The sequence below is a fragment of the Zalophus californianus genome, chromosome 1, assembly GCF_009762305.2.
Source record: "Zalophus californianus isolate mZalCal1 chromosome 1, mZalCal1.pri.v2, whole genome shotgun sequence".
NCBI classification, from domain to species: domain Eukaryota; kingdom Metazoa; phylum Chordata; class Mammalia; order Carnivora; family Otariidae; genus Zalophus; species Zalophus californianus.
The window spans coordinates 14184560-14200719 of NC_045595.1; the positions used below are offsets into that span (position 1 = coordinate 14184560).

At 48.3% G+C, this 16160-nt stretch overlaps 1 protein-coding gene across 3 annotated transcripts in view; it reads left to right on the plus strand.

Moving 5' to 3' along the window:
• Positions 1-8638: 8638 nt before the first annotated feature.
• The window catches only part of UPF1 (UPF1 RNA helicase and ATPase), a 37315-nt gene continuing 29793 nt past the window's right edge, over positions 8639-16160 (plus strand). For 2 of the 3 annotated variants that reach the window (XM_027583922.1, XM_027583924.1), the window contains exon 1: positions 8639-9119. In XM_027583922.1, the coding sequence (XP_027439723.1) occupies positions 8889-9119 (231 nt within the window). In that variant the 5' untranslated portion in view covers positions 8639-8888. The remainder of the gene's footprint in view (positions 9120-16160) is intronic. The other variant, XM_027583923.1, reaches the window with a different exon arrangement.

Consider the following 16160-nt stretch of genomic DNA (forward strand, 5'->3'; position numbering starts at 1 on the left):
GTCAAATAAATAAAATCTTTAAAAATAAATTTAAAAAAATAAAAGGGGACAGAGGACTCAAAAAGGCAGTTCTCCTCCAGAAAACAACCTTAAAAAAAAAAAAATAGAACAAAATCAGAGGACTCATACTTCCTGATTTTGGAAATCACTCCAAACCGCAGTAATCAAGACAGAGTGGTACTAGCATGAGGATAGACATATTAATGCAATGGAACTGGGAATCAAGAAGTAAAGCCTGACGTCCGCAATCAGTTGATTTTCAAGAAGGGTGCTATCTTAGTCTGCTTGGGCCGCTATAATCCTGTAGACTGGGGGGCTTGAGCAACAGACATTCATCTCTCACTGTTCTGGAGGCTGGAAGTCCAAGCCCACGGTGCCAGCCTTGGGTTGAGGTTCCTGGTGAGGGTTCTTTGGGGCTTATACATGGCCACTGTCTTGCTGTGTCCTTGCCTGGCAGGAGGGGGGATGAAACTCTCTGGTGTCTCTTCTTATGAGGGCACGGATCCTGTCATAAGGGCCCCACCCTCATGACCTCGCCTACCCCTCATTTCCTCCCAAAGGCCCCACTTCCTAATACCATCGCATTGGGGGTTAGGGGTTCAACCCATTCTGTCAATTATCTTTTCCCTTTCTTCATGGTGTCCTTTGGTACAGAAAGGTTTGCACAATTTTCATCAAGTCCAGTTGGTCTAGTTTTTCTTTGGCTGCTGACGCTTTTACTGTCAATGTCTAAGAAACCTTTGTCTATGTCAAGATCACAAAGATTATCCCTTGTGTTTTCTTCTAAGAGTTTGATGGATTTAGATCTTGGATCCATTGTGAGTTAATTTTTGTATATGATGTGATGTAGGGTTCTGAATTCTACCTCTCTCTCTCTTTTGCCTGTGGATGTCCACTTGTCCCAGCATCATTTGTTAAAAAGAATGCTTTTCCCCATTGCATGGTGCATGAGTCAAAATTCTCCATAAAAATAGAACCAACAGAACAGAAAGTGAGAGAGAGGGAAAGTGGGAGAGGGAGGGGGGATGAGGGAGAGGGGGAGGAGATTGAGAATTTATTTCAGACAGCTGGCTCACATGATTATGGAAACTTGGCCGAGTCAACATCTCCTCGGTAGGCCACCAGGCCAGAGACCCAGGAAAGGTTGCACTTTGAGTCCAAGGGCAGTTTCCTGGCAAAATTCCTTTTTTCTTGAGAAGGTCAGTCTTTTTCTATTAAGGCCTTCAACTGATTGGATAAGACCCACCCATGCTATGGAGAGGAATCTGCTTTACTCAAAGTCTGCTGATTTAATTGTTCATCTCACCTGAAAAATACCTTCATGGAAACATCTAAAATAATGTTTGACCAAACATCAGGGTACTGTGGTCTAGTGAAGTTGATGCAGAAAATTAACCATCATAAGTCCACCTCTTCTCAACTGGACAATCATACACATGTCCTTAAATCATACTTAATGTTCTGTAAAGACACTAACAAGGTCATAATTTCACCTAACATGATGCAACTCTCCGGAGAACAACTGGAAATGCACTAGTCCTTTCTCCAGAAAGAAGGCAAAGTCCGCGGGTGTTGTTTATTCTTGACCCTGATATCCTGTAGGTTAAATACTATGATGTGAAGTTGACAACGCTTAAATGCTATGATATAAAGTCAATACATCGTGTCACATGAGAAGGGGAGAAGAGAAGGAAGAAAACAAAGATATTTGCTATCTACATTATACGCGCACACATTCATAACAGAGGAAGGAAGAAATACGCATAACAGTTACAGTCCTCACCCCTGTAGCTGGCCCTGTGGGCATGGCTGGTCTTAACTAGCTTCTTCTACCACCCATTCCATATTCCCTTTGCCCTCAGCAAGCACCTGAGTGCTCATGGTTCTTTACTTCGAGGGGCGAGCCAAATCTTCATTCCCGAAGGGTCTGGGCCATGAGTGGTCCTGGCCTAATTGTGTTGTAATTTTCCATTGACCTTAATGATAACACTAAGCGCATGGGAATACCAAGAGATAACTTCAGGATCTCCAATATTCCAGAGCAGATATGCTCTTCCTTACCTGCACTGCAGAGTCGCTGGCCGATTCTCCTTGGTGGTCAGGATCAATCACCCCCATCAGCACAGTAACTCCCTTCTTTGCCTGTTAATTCCAAGGCGTGAGGAACCCGGAGTGGCCAGGTGGTCGTCTTAACTTCTGGCTCAATGGGATCATTGTTTCTCCTGGTCTAAGCATTCCTCCCTTTGACATAAAGGCCGCTAGGCCAGGAGAGCATAAGGTCATAGGGACAGGAAGCCGAAACTTCGCTAGTGGGTCACTGGGGGTAATAACTCCTGGATCCTCGATTCCTGGATCCTTGAATCCTGGTTGGAGGAAAAAACAGCACCATATATTGGATGCTGATTTGGAGTACACACAGCCTCCTGGAGAATCGTGCCCCAGCCCTGCAATGCAGTGCCACCACCTTGCCGGGGCTGTACCTGAGTCTTCAAATGGCTATTCGACTGCTCTACCAAACCAGCTGCTTCAAGGCAGCGGGGACCATGAGAAAACCAGTGAATTCCACATGAATGGGTCCATCACTGCATTTTATTTACAGGGGAAACGAGTTCCTTGGTAGGGAGGAACGCTGTGTGGAACACCATGATGGCGGATCCTTCCCAAAATGGAACCATTGTAATCAACCTACCACTAGGTGGCTGGCTGCTCACCTCAGGGAATGGGGCCATATTGGGGGCTCAGTGTTGGTCTCTGCTACTGGCTGATTGGGCAGTCAGCTGTGGACACAGCCAGACTGGCATTGGTGAATGGAAGTCCATATTGCTGAGCCCATGCATAACCTCCGTTCCTGCCACATGGCCTCATGGTTCATGAGCCCACTGGGCAATGGTGGGGGTGGCAGGGCAAAGAGGCTGCCTGGAATCCATGGAACAGGTTTTACCCTATCACTTGACTATGAAAATCCTCCTCTGCTGAGGTCACTCTTTGGTAAGCATTCACTCGGGACATAAATATCTTCACACCTCCCCCCATTCCACGAGGTCTATTCCACATACCTCTTTCCCAGATTTCTTTGTCATGAATTTTCCAATTGGAAGGAATTCCAGAGAATTCCTTCCAATTCTCTGACCATCCAAACAAGCCATCCGCAACAGCCCATAAATCAGTATAAAGTTGCATGTTTGGCCCGTTCTCCTTCCAAGCAAAATGAACAACTAAGCGTATTGCTTGAGGCGTTGCCCGCTGGGAAGACTTCCCTTCCCCGTTGCCCTTCCCGGATGTCCCAGAGGGATGCTAGTGTTGCAGCTGTCCCCTTTAGGTGGTGCCTACGTATTGGATAATGCCGGCCTAAGATCGTTTCCTCTGTGAGCCCATCATAATGAACTCCACAGGACCATAGATACAGAAACAGGAGAAGTAAGGCAGCAGAGCACAGGTGGGGACCACGGGCATTTGGGCCACTTCTTCATGGGGCTTACCTGTGACTTTGGGATCTGCTTGGTCCAGATCTGGTATATACACCACTTCCCTTTGATGGTGGAGTGCTGCTGTGCCTTCCCACCTTTCCGGGTTGATGTGTCAGACAATATCAAGTTCATGGTGGGTAGCTCAGGTCACATGGTACCTTCATGGCCCATGGGGCAGTATTCAGTCATTACCAAGGCCTAGAGCTGTTTCACAAGAGGAGGGTAGTTATCTGCACAGGAGGGCAGGGTCTTGCTCCAAAATCCTAAGGGCCTGCGCTGTGATTCTCTTACAGCATCCCTATCAGCCATGGCCACTTTGAGCACCATCGTAACTGCTGGATCTCGTGGCTCAAGTGGCAGAACGACTTGCAAGGCAGGCTGGGTCAGTTGCAGAGCCTTCTCTTGTCCTGGCCACCCCTCCCCTCCTTAAAACTAAGTTTTTTGAGGCACCCAGTAAAAAGGCCAGAGGAGCACACCCAAATGAGGAATCTGTCGCCTCCAAATACAAAGAGGCCCACTAGGCATTATGCTTCTTGTTTGGTTGTGGTAGGCGCCGGATGCGACAACTTATCCTTTACCTTAGAAGGGGTATCTCAGCATTTCCCCACACCGCTGGATGTCTAGAAATTTCACTGACCTGGATGGTCCCTGAAATTTTGTCAGATTTACTTCCCATCTTCTGATAAGAGAATGTCTTGCCAATAAGTCTAGAGGATTTTCTCTTTCCTCGCTAGGCTCAGTCGACAGAATGTTATCGATGTAATGGCCTTGAGCAGTATCTCCTGGAAGGGAAAGATAAAGATGGTCAAGATTCCTGATACTTAAATTAGGACATAAGGCTGGAGAGTGGATATACCCCTGAGATAGGACCATGAAGCTGTATTGCTGGCTTTGCCAGCTGAAAGCAAACAACTTCTGGCGGCCCTTAGGTACAGGATTAGAGAAAAAGACATCTGCCTGCCCAAGAGCTGCACACCAGGTACCAGGGGGTGTGTTCATTTTCTTAAGCAATGGAACCACATTGGTTGAACAGCTGCAATTGGAGTTACCACCTGGTTACGCTTGCAATAATCCACCGTCATGCTCCCAGCTCCATCTGTCCTCTGCACAAGCCACATAGGAGCGTTGAATGGGAATGGAGTGAGAATCGTAGCACTAATCTCTGGAATCCCAAGAGTATTGCTTTGGTGTACCATTTTATTAGGTAGAGGCAGTTCTAGTGGCTTTCCCTTTGCTATGCCCCTCGCTCCCATAATAGCCCTTACTCCACAGGTCAGGGAACCGATAGGAAGATTCTGCCAGGTGTATCTATTCCAATTGTGCATTCCAGAACTGGGGAAATAACCACAGGATGGGGTTGGGGACCCACTGGACCCATATCTCATCTCCAGAAGGCCCTACTCTGACTGGTGGACAACAGTGATGTTTTGGGTCTCCTGGAATTAGTGTCAGTTTAGAGCCAGTGTCCAGTAATCCCTGAGAGGTCTGATTATTGCCTTTTCCCCAACGCACAGTCACCCTGGTAAAGGGCCAGCCATAGGTCCCGGGGAGGGGGGGAGGCTGAGAGAAAGATTAATAGTATAAATTTTCAGTAGTATACTAGGGTCTTTCCTCAAGGTGACCTGGCCTCCCCTTTATTCGAGGGACTTGGGTTTGTGAACTGGCTCAACTCCAGAAGTTGATTGAGGGGCTGTGACTCTCTGTTTTTATGATTCAAGTTAGACTTTCGTTCACTTGATCTAGAACTCTTCTGCTCATACAGAACAAATAGAACAAATAAGGGTTTAGTAAGCTTCCCATCTATTTCACTTCTGGGGGTACCCTGATCAACTAGCCCAAACCACAGACTGTTCTGTGGGTCAGACTATTCTGAGTGCTCCTTTGACCCTGCTATCCATTATCGTAACCACACCTACCTTGCCTTTGGTGGTTGAGGGCCACCACTGGGCCCCTACCTCCCCAGAGTCCAATTACTCTCATTACATTTAGGTTTCCCAATTCAGTGGCCACTGTTGCCACTATAAGTTCTGGCCTACAGAGATGAGTGATCAGAGAGCTCACCTTAAGGATGCTGGGGCTCCCCCCAACCCCCGCGCCCACAAATTCACTTCTCCTAGTCACAGAGAAAAATTGTGTCCTCTGGACCCTCTGGGGGTGGTCTTAAATCACAATCCACTCTAACATTCCAGTCTGGAAGCAAGTCCTTGACTTCTTTTCTCTATTGTTATCCATAGTTACTATTAAATTGTTTATTTCTTCTTTCAGTTTTATCCCATTTTGCCTCATGTATTTTGGGACTTTGTTGTTAGGTGCATGCACGTTTATAATCATTGTATCTTCCTTTTTTTTTTTTTAAGATTTTATTTATTTGACAGAGAGAGACACAGCAAGAGAGGGAACACAAGCAGAGTGAGTGGGAGAGGGAGAAGCAGGCTTCCCGTGGAGCAGGGAGCCCGATGCGGGGCTCGATCCCAGGACCCCGGGATCATGACCTGAGCCGAAGGCAGGCGCTTAACGACTGAGCCACCCAGACATCCCAATAATTATTGTATCTTCTTAATAGATTGAAACTTTTGTCATTATATAATGTTCTTTGTCTTGAGTAATAATTTTTGTCTTAACGTTTATTTTATCTGATATTAATATAGCCAATCCAGCTCTCTTTTTGTTGTTGTTTGCATGGACTATCTCTTTCTATCCCTCTGCTTGCAACCTATTTGTGTTTTTGAGTCTAAACTGGGTCTCTTGTGGATCATTTTTTTTTTTTTTTGGTTAAGATTTTATTTCTTTGACAGAGAGAGACACAGTGAGAGAGGGAACACAAGCAGGGGGAGTGGGAGAGGGAGAAGCAGGCTTCCCGCGGAGCAGGGAGCCCGATGTAGGGCTCGATCCCAGAACCCCGGGATCATGACCTGAGCCGAAGGCAGACGCTTAACGACTGAGCCACCCAGGTGCCCCAGTCGGATCATTTTTTAAAAAGATTTTATTTGAGAGAGAGAGAGAAAGAGAGAGAGAGAGCATGAGCAGGGGGAGGGGCAGAGGGAAAGGGAGAAGCAGGGACCCTGAGATCATGACCTGAGCCAAAGGCAGACACTTAAGCGACTGAGCCACTCAGGCACCCCTAGTCGGATCATTTTTTTTTTTTAACCCATCTGACAATCTCTGCCTTGTAAGTGAAGAGTTTAATCTATTTACATTTAAGTAATTACGAATAGGGACTTATTTCTGCCATGTTGCTGTTTATTTTCTATGTGCCTGTGTCTTTTCTCCCCACAATTCCATTACCAACTTTTTTTGTGTTAAGTAGATAGTGTTTTAGTGTATCATCCAAAATGGCATTTTGCAAATGTGACTGTACGTAGAAAATAAGGAGGCACTCCTTAGAAGTGGAATGGCTAGGTCAAAGGAGAGGAGGAGGAGGTGTTTAAAACTCTGATAGGTGTTACTAGATTGGTTTTAAATGCTTCTATCAGTTCAGTTGAATATTTTCCAAAGAGCGCTTTGTGTTTTATTGAAACCATCTATTGGTTTGTTGGAATTTCCTCTTAAACTGTGTCTTCCTGGGGACCTAATTATTTAATTTCTATATTCCCACATTTTAATGCATGGTAGGAGGCCAGAAAAGATGTAAAGAAAGAAAAAGGAAACTCTTATCAATGTAGTGACAGGAATATTGGAAAATGAGGAACCATGCAGGATCAGGAACTTTTAGTGTAGCCGTGCAAACCAGGAGCCCTGTGAACTTCAAGTATTTATAGGGCCCCAGAATATTGTGACAAAAAGGGAAGTGGAGGTGGGGAGGTTCTCTGAGTTGCTATATAAAAAAGGAAGCTGAGGGGCGCCTGGGTGGCTCAGTCGTCAAGCGTCTGCCTTCAGCTCAGGTCGTGATCCCAGGGTCCTGGAATCGAGCCACACATTGGGCTCCCTGCTCCACGGGGAAGCCTGCTTCTCCCTCTCTCACTCCCCCTGCTTGTGTTCCCTCTCTCGCTATGTCTCTCTCTGTCAAACAAATAAATAAAATCTAAAAAAAATAAAAATAAAAATAAAAAATAAAAAAGGAAGCTGAGGCTTGGAGTTAAGTTCATAAACCAGTAGCTGAACTTGAACAAACGTTTCCTGAGCACTTACTGCGTGGGGGCATTATTCTCCCCTTGGGAAAGACTGTGCTGTGAACAAAGCCAACCTCTGTCCATGTGGAATTTTCCTTTATAAATACTTAAGGGAGTGAATAGTAATTCATGTATTCTTCATCCCATTTTTTTTTATATTATTTTTTAAAGCAATCTCTACACCCAACATGGGGCTCGAACTCACAACCTGGAGATCCAGTGACAGGCTCCACCCACTGAGCCAGCCAGGGGCCCCTCTTCATCCCATTAATGGATGGTATTTCCCTCTCCCAGGAGAGGAAACTCTAGGCCCTGAGAGGTGAAGTCACGTGTACAAAGTCACACAGCTGGCAGGTGTCCAGGTCTGGATTTCACCCCAGAGCAAGTGCTCCCAATCACTTTGCTATATACTGCCTCTGAATAAGATTAAAAATTATGTGATTATAATTAGTGTAATTAATAATTACAATATATCGTTATTATAGCTAATGAAATAATTAATAATTAACATTATTGTTATGATTATCGTCCAAAGCAGCAGCCATCACCATTGCCCTGTGCCAAACTCCGTGCTAAGGACTGTCCCCATTCCTTTATTCAACCAATTAATACGGAGCACCCGTTCTGTGCCGGGCAACCCCATTTTACAGATGGGGAAATTGAGGCCCAGGGAGCTTCTCCCAGAGATGGAGGTACATCGTCCCTGCCCAGCTTTCTCAACTGGTTGTACCGAGACCACCTTTGTAAAGCAACCAGATAGTGCTCAGTTAACCTGAGGCACTCTCGCCACCCCCACGGAAGCAACCATCTCGGTCACGCCGCCGGGCGCCACTGGGCAGCGGTTGGGGCGGGACCACGTCCTCGTGCGGCCGCCGCGACGGCGGTTAAAACCCCCGCCTCCCGCGCGTGCGCGCTGAGTGTTCCACCGGCCCGCTCGGCTGCGGGCGTCCGGGCGCGGTTGGAGGCGTCCGCGAGGAGCGCGCGCGCCTGCGCCGGGGTCGGGCTCGCGCACGCGCACCTGCGCCGGCGTCGGGCTCGCGCACGCGCACGGCGGCGGCGGCGGTTCCTGCCGGGGGCTGCGAGCGGCGGGCGGCTCCGAGGGGAGCAGCGGCACTGAGGGGCTCAGTGGCAGCGGCGGCGGCTCGGCACGCGTGGCTCTTGGCCCGGCTCGCGCCGCGGCGGGCGTTTCAGTCCGGTTCAGGAGCGTGGGCGCGGCGGCGGCGGCGGCCCGAGGCCTGCGGCCTAGGCCTCAGCGCGGCGGCGGGCTCGAGTGCGGCGCGGAGCCGGCCTGAGGGCCCTACTCGGCGGCACCATGAGCGTGGAGGCATACGGGCCCAGTTCCCAGACGCTCACCTTCCTGGACACCGAGGAAGCCGAGCTGCTCGGCGCCGACACACAGGGCTCGGAGTTCGAGTTCACCGACTTCACCCTCCCCAGCCAGACGCAGACGCCCCCGGGGGGCCCCGGCGGCCCCGGAGGAGGTGGCGCGGGCGGCCCGGTTGGCGCGGGCGCGGGCTCTGCGGCCGGACAGCTGGACGCGCAGGTGAGCGGCACATGGCGGCGCCGGAAGCCCGGGCCGGGCCTCGGCGCCTGGGAACCTGCCCCGGGTCCCGCACTCTGGCCGGGTTCGGAGTAACCTGTCCCTGGTTCCCCACTCAGGCCCGGCCCGGGCTGACCTTCCCCGGGTCCCGCAATTCCGGCCGGGTCCGGAGTAACCTGCCTCGGTTCTCGGTCTCCAGCCGGGCCCGGGGAGACCTTTTCCGAGTCCGGCTCTAGTTGGGTCTGTGTGATTTGCTCAGAATCTATCTCAGGCCGCGTCTTAGGTCACCTGCCCGAAGTCCCTTCCGGGCGTGTCCGAGGTGACCTGCTCTCGGTCCGTGCCTAGCCAGGTCGGGGGTGACCTGTCTCCGAGTTTCCCTCCTGCTGGGTCCGTGTCCTGCTCAAGCCAGCTCGCGGGGTGGTGATCTGTCCCGGTACCCCCTCTGGCCGATCCGTCCTCCCTGCCCCACCCCCCCACCCCCTTAATCATGCCTACTGAGCCACGGGTTCAAGTTTCCCCGGGCCCAGGGACGCTGGAGAGGGGAGGGTCGAAGCTCCCGGAGCAGAAACGGAATTTTTGCCTCCAGTGGAGAATCCCATACTCGCTGGCTGTTACAAGATTATTCAAGAGTCAGGTTGCGTTTTGTTTTTCCTCCTTACATTGCCTGTTGCTGAAACCGACGTGTTATGTAATTCCACAGCTCTGCCTTGGAAAAGTTAGGTTTGAGTTTGTTCCTCAAGCGGGGCAGTGATAGCGGGTTTTACATAAGTGGTACTGCCACGTTGGAAAATTTTGTTTTCAATGATGTGAATGTTTAGGGAAAGCTACTTAGGTATTTTAAGTTTGGGTTGTGTTATGGGAAGTATCACGCTCACACTTCTTGAACCTAGGTCCCTGCCCTGAAGTGGCAGAGAGGACTGGCTGGGGTCTTGGGCTGGGATCCCTTGTCACAGGGGTCCCTTGGCATGAGGACCCACTGTCAGGGCTGGGGGAGCCACCCCATCTCAGCCAGAGTGAGCTCAGACTCTGTCCTTGGGGGAGGAGGGCTTGCATTCTAGTTGATTGAGTCACTCCCGTGGGTAGACCACCCACTTGGATTTTCTTTTAGCCCCTAATAGAAGCAGAAAACATTTGACTCATTCTAACCCCAGATTCCTTAAAAATAGACGCCTGATGGGCGGAGCATCAGGGAGAACAGGTGCGCAAGTATGTATGTTTTTTCAGTTTGGTGTACATATGGTGGAGGAAGGTAGAGACTGGAAGAGTTTGCCTGGAGAAATGAATGAGCTGTTGGAGGCTCATATTAACACCTGTAGTTTCCCATACTCTGTAGACTTCTCTGTTTCCACAGCTGTAAAAAGGGGGTATAAGGAGTTTTATTTTTGTTACTTTTAAACATAGATGAAATCTGGACTTATGTTCAGATGGATCAGATAAGTGCTGTCTATAACTTGTGTCCAGTGTGTCCAGAAGGCTGAGGAGAAAGATTTCTCAGTTGAGCAGTGTGTCATGATTCATGGCAGCTCAGGATTGGGAAAGGTGATTGTTTTATTGCAAATTCTCTTTAAACTGTAATATAATACAGCAGCTCTGACTTCTAGTTTTGTTCCTTGCATTCCGTTTGCAATTAATTGCAGGGTGTGTCCTTCTCTTTAAGTTGAAATAATCTATTTTTCTGCACCTGGACACTGAGCTGTATAAAATAAGAGCCTTAAAACTCTCCACCAAAGGTAGATGTTGCAGTTGAGCTCACTTGAGTTCTGATGACATCAAAAGGGTCTGTCCTTCCTTGCCTTTAATTAACTCTGATGACCCACTCACCTGTAGCCTAAGTTTTGTGTTTGGGAATTGGGAGTAATATCCTTTGTATCGCAAGAGAAGGCCCTGAATTTGGGGGCAGGAAAGTCTGAATAGAATTGGGAAGTAGAAAAAAGTTGATTATCTCCTGGGCCAGGTGGTGGCTTTGGCTGCCTACAACATTTGGGGTTTTTCTTATTTGTCCTTAGGAGTTGGCTGTGTAGCTAACTGTATGATGGGGCTTTCAGAAAGACTCAAAAAACCCATTTTGAATGCCTTTTGATTTTATCTTATTGGGTGAGTGGCTGTGACTTATCAAATGCTGTGCAGCCACCCCTGTTTCACAGCTTTCTTGAGATAGAATTCATAGACCGTACGGTTTGCCCATTTAGAGTGTACAGTTCAGTACCTCTTAGTATATTCACAGGTGTGCAGCCTTCTCCATAATCAATTTTTGGACAGTTTCCTCACCCTAAAAAGAAACCGCACACCTCTTAGCCTGTTGGTTCTGCTTTCTCCAACCCCAGGCAACCACTAATCTTAATGTCTCAGGTTAACCTACTGTGAACATTTGATATAAATGACCATGTGTGGTCTTCTGTGTCTGGCTTCTTTCACTGAGCATGTTTTCAAGGTTCAACCATGTTGTAACATGTATCTACTCCCTTTTCTTTCTGTGACTGAATAATATTTCACAGTACAGACAGACCACAATTTGTTTATCCACTTGTCTGTTGGTGGATGTTTGGGTTGTTTCCACTTGTAGCTGTTATGAACAATGCTGCTGTGAACATTCGTGTGCAAGTTTCTGTGTGGCTGTAGGTGAGATTGCTGGGTTGTGTGGGAGCTCTGTGTGTAGCCCTTCCAGGAGCTGCCACACTGTTTCCGGACGTGCAACCACATTTGATACCAGTTTTGTTCAGTTGGTTTTACCTGAAAGTTTGTTTAGAGGCAGAATATATGTACCTGCCAGAGTAGGAGAATGGCAGGCAAGGGTGACTCCTGCTGAGCTCTGAGTCAGTTCAAGTAACATTTGTTTTCTTATATATGAAATAAAACTGGTATTTCTTAAAGCCCTTGAGATCCTGGGATGAAAAGTGCTGACATAGTCCTGCCAAGTGTCCTTAAGCTACAAGGGACCATTTTCTTTTGCTTATCTGAATCTTTCCTGGGCCATTCCCCCACCCCTCAAAGGGCAGGGAAAGGTAATTTCAGAAGCGCTTTGCATAATAGCTGGTGTTAACAAACCTTCTGGCCTGCCTAGTTGAATATTTCCTTTTGATGGTCGCTATTGTCATGTTTTCTTCAAATATGGGAATTATGGTAAAAATCTAAGTTGGGAACACTACCCGGCTTAAAAAAAAAAAAAAAAGGAATGAACTGTTGATACACACAATGATGTGGATGCATCTCAGAATAATTACGCTGAGTAAAAGAAGCACTCTGACAAAAAAAGAGTATATACTCTGTGATTCTGTTCATATAAAGCTCTAGAAAGAGCTAGCTAACTAATAGTAATAGAAAGCAGATCAGTGGTTGGGGGAGGAAGGAAAAAAAGGAAGGGATGACAAAGGGCATAAGGAGACTTGGTGATGGATGTATTCATTATCTTGATTGTGGGTGTTTACATATATTGATGTATGTCAGTTTGTAAAATTGTACACTTTAAACCTGCACTGTTTATTGTATGTCAGTTATACCCCAGTGAAACTTAAAAGAAAGACCACACAGAGATATCACTGCCCACTCAAGAGTGGCTCAAATTTTTTAAAAGGCTGGATGGAAAACCACTTGGAACTTTCATACCTTGCTGATGGAATGGTTCACACCCACTACTGTGGCCCAGCAGAGAAACAAAGGCGGTTTTCCCCACGTGAGGCTGTTCTGAGCGTTTATAGCTGCTTCATTCATGAGAGCCCCAGACTGGAAACAATGCCAGTGGCCATCAACAGGTAAACAGATAAACAGAGGCTCCGCATCAGTTGTAGTCTTTTTTTTTTTTTTTAAGATTTTATTTACTTATTTGAGAGAGAGAGAGAGCACATGAGAGGGGATAGGGTCAGAGGGAGAAGCAGACTCCCTGCTGAGCAGGGAGCCGGATGCGGGACTCGACCAGGATCATGACCTGAGCCGAAGGCAGTTGCTTAACCAACTGAGCCACCCAGGTGCCCTGTAGTCTTTTTTAAGTAGGCTCCATACCCAGCGTGGGGCTTCAACTCATGTCCCTGAGATGAAGAGTTGCTTATTCTACCAACTGAGCCAGCCTGGTGGCCCCATCAGTTGTAGTCTTGTGTACATACACTTGGGCTTCTTTTTCCTATTTAGTAGTAAGATACTTGGCTAAAGAGTTACTACCTCGTCTTCAAAACCATAGTCCTGGCTGCCTTCAGAATTCATCATGGAAGTCTGTCCTGACATATTCATGATCAGCCAGGTAAACAGATCATCTTCTGCTTACTGGCCTGTAGCTTATGAAGAGGAGGAATGGGTTCGATACAGTCCAGGGGTTCTGGAAAGTGGTGAGTTTAAAATTTGAGTGGGACTTTTTCCATCTGGTTTTGTGAACACTCAGTTCAGCTGTGATATAAGCACACCTTGAGAAAATTGGAGATAAGACGCTGGTAACCTTGCAGGAGCTCTGGCAAGTGTTTGTCCGGCACTTTCCCCTTATTGGATTTCGTGGGTTTGTTTCCAAATGGTTAGGACTCTCTGGGCAATCAGGGGAGAGAAAGGGTTTATGTGTCGGTCACATAAGTGAAATGACTTCTTACCTTATTTACCCTAATTTCTTAACCCAGATTCAGTATGATTGGGGGCAAAGTTAACACTAGTACAATACCAGTATTAACTAAAAAAGTTCTCTTTCCAGCTCTCACAACGAAAGAAAAGGAGGCATTTCTTCTAATAGCTTTATTGAGGTATGATCACATACTGTAGAGTCTCTTGTTTGTATGTGTGCAATTCAGTGTTTCATAGTAAATTTGGGGAGTTGTTCGATCGTCCCACAGTTGTTCATTGTCTTTGATTCTCCTTCACTCTTCTTTTTCTTTCCTTCTCCTTCATTTTTGCTCCTGTTAATCTTTGTAGTGTCTCTTCAGCAGCTCTAATGTAGGGAAATGGAGTGACCCCATGCTCAGCTACTCCCGGTCACATGTTGGGGAGATTCACCACGCTTGTGCTGGGCCCTCCACTTGAGTTCAGAGTCAGGAACTGAGGCCTGGCCACACTGCCTTCAGGGTGAGCCTGGGAGCCCTCATATATCTGTTCATGTTTCCTTTTGTCCCCACTGTACAGGCTGTCAGGCCAACCTCTTCGGCCTGGTCCTTGGCTCTTGGCCCTCTCAGCAATTCCTGCTTCCTTGCCTTGCTGTGCTCTCTGAGCGCTGGGGGTCAAAGTGAATCCTTTACCATCTGTAACTGTTTTGTTAGAAATGACAGGTGCTGCCCAAACTGCAGTTGACCTTAGGGATTATGAGGGCCCAGAAGAGGGAGTGGTTTGTCCTGCACAGGGAAAGCCTTTGTGAGTAGTGGTCCTCGAGTTGTTCAGGAAGGCATGTTTGCTAGGCAGAGGGGTGGGCATGGGACACTACACTTGGCTTGGGGTAGAGGGAGAGTGGGTGTAGGCACAGGCTGGTATGCCATGCCACGGGGCTCGGACTGGATCCTGGAGCCTCATGGAGCTGCTGGAGGGTGCCGTGACCTCAGTTGAGAGGAAGGGCCCTTAGATGGCAGGTAGACCTGGCAGAGTGTGGACGAGGCCAGAGGGGAGTTCAGGCAGAGTGCATGGTGCTCAGACATGTGCCTGTGCGCACTAGTGCGTGTGTGTACCCATGAGTGTGTGAGCTGCCACAGTACCAGGCGGCCAGAGTGGCCACTCCTCCTGGGATGTGTTCACTGCACTGGATACCCTGTTGGCCCTGAGTCCTCAGAGGAATTATGGCTGGAGCAGACATGCGTTCCTGTCCGTGGTTTTCATCAGGGCCAATGATCCCCCAAGGGTGAGGCAGGGCTCCCCTCTGATGGGAGGTATGGGTGGGGGTGGTGCTGGTTAGCAGAGCCTTTGGAGGCCCTGCCCTGAGAGGGAAGGGCAAGAGGCCCCAGCAGAGTAGCATGCACGGAGGCTGGAGGGGGCAGATGCTGGGCAGTGGCTCTCAGCTGAGGGGCAGTTGGGGTTGTCGCCCTGGCAGGGTGGCAGTGTGGTCTTTCAGTGGTGTGTGATAGTCCTGACCACAGAGAAGGGTCATGACACCTTGCTCTGCTCAGTGGGACCCAGAACAGAGTGTGGCCTGGAAGGTGCAAAAGGGCAGTGAGTCTGGCTGAGTCTTCGATGTTTCTTTCCAAGTCTCAGGGTCATGCTCTTGGGGGCTTTGAACTCTTCTTGCCAGAGGAGCTTTCCTTGAGAGCAGAACCCTACTTCCTTTGATAAACACCAGGATGCTGGGTCCTGGGACCCCATGGGTCGTTGTGCCATTTATATATATGTTGGTCTGGTAGCACCTTGTGAGCTGGACTACCGAGCCAAGCCAGGCTTCTTAGGATCCCTGCAGACTGTTGCCAGGATGGCTTCTAGACATAGGCTGCTTGCTGAACTTGGTGGGCAGCCATTTGTCACAACTGAGGACGGCACCTTCTTGTCTGCTTAGCTCCTTGCAGAACTCAGCTGCCAGTGAATCTGGGGAGGTGGCTCTCCTTATCCTGAATTGGAAGGTGTTTGGTCAGAGCTGTGCTTGTTTTCCATTACTCTTTTTGAGTGCATGGCTCCACAGAGTTAACCCAGATCCCAGGAGGCCACTTCGTCCATCCGTATTGTGTAAAAATGTTGGTTATGAATTCTCGGTAAATAAAACAAACCCTGACCATCCATCTCCTCAGTTCAGCAGTTGTGAAGATTTTCTTCTCCCCCTTTCTTTTCATTGCCGAAGAGTTCTAAAGCAAATCCAACTTGTCATTTTCACCCTTCCTTCTGAGGTTGAGCCATATGAGTTAGTGATACCCAGTCATTTTGACTTATCATGTTTAGTATGCATTTCTAGAAACAAAAGCCATCTTTCTGTCATAGTACTGCTGTTGTCACATGAACAGCACCAACAGTTTTTTGGGATCGTCTAACGTCTAATCCGTGGGGCTTCTCTTTCTCCACAGTCAGATTCTTCACTCGTCAGAAAATGTCTTGGCTTGGTCTGGTCCCCTGTGAGGTCCAGCGTTAATGTGATTGTCTTGTCTCCTGGTCCTGCTCTCCAGGGCAGCC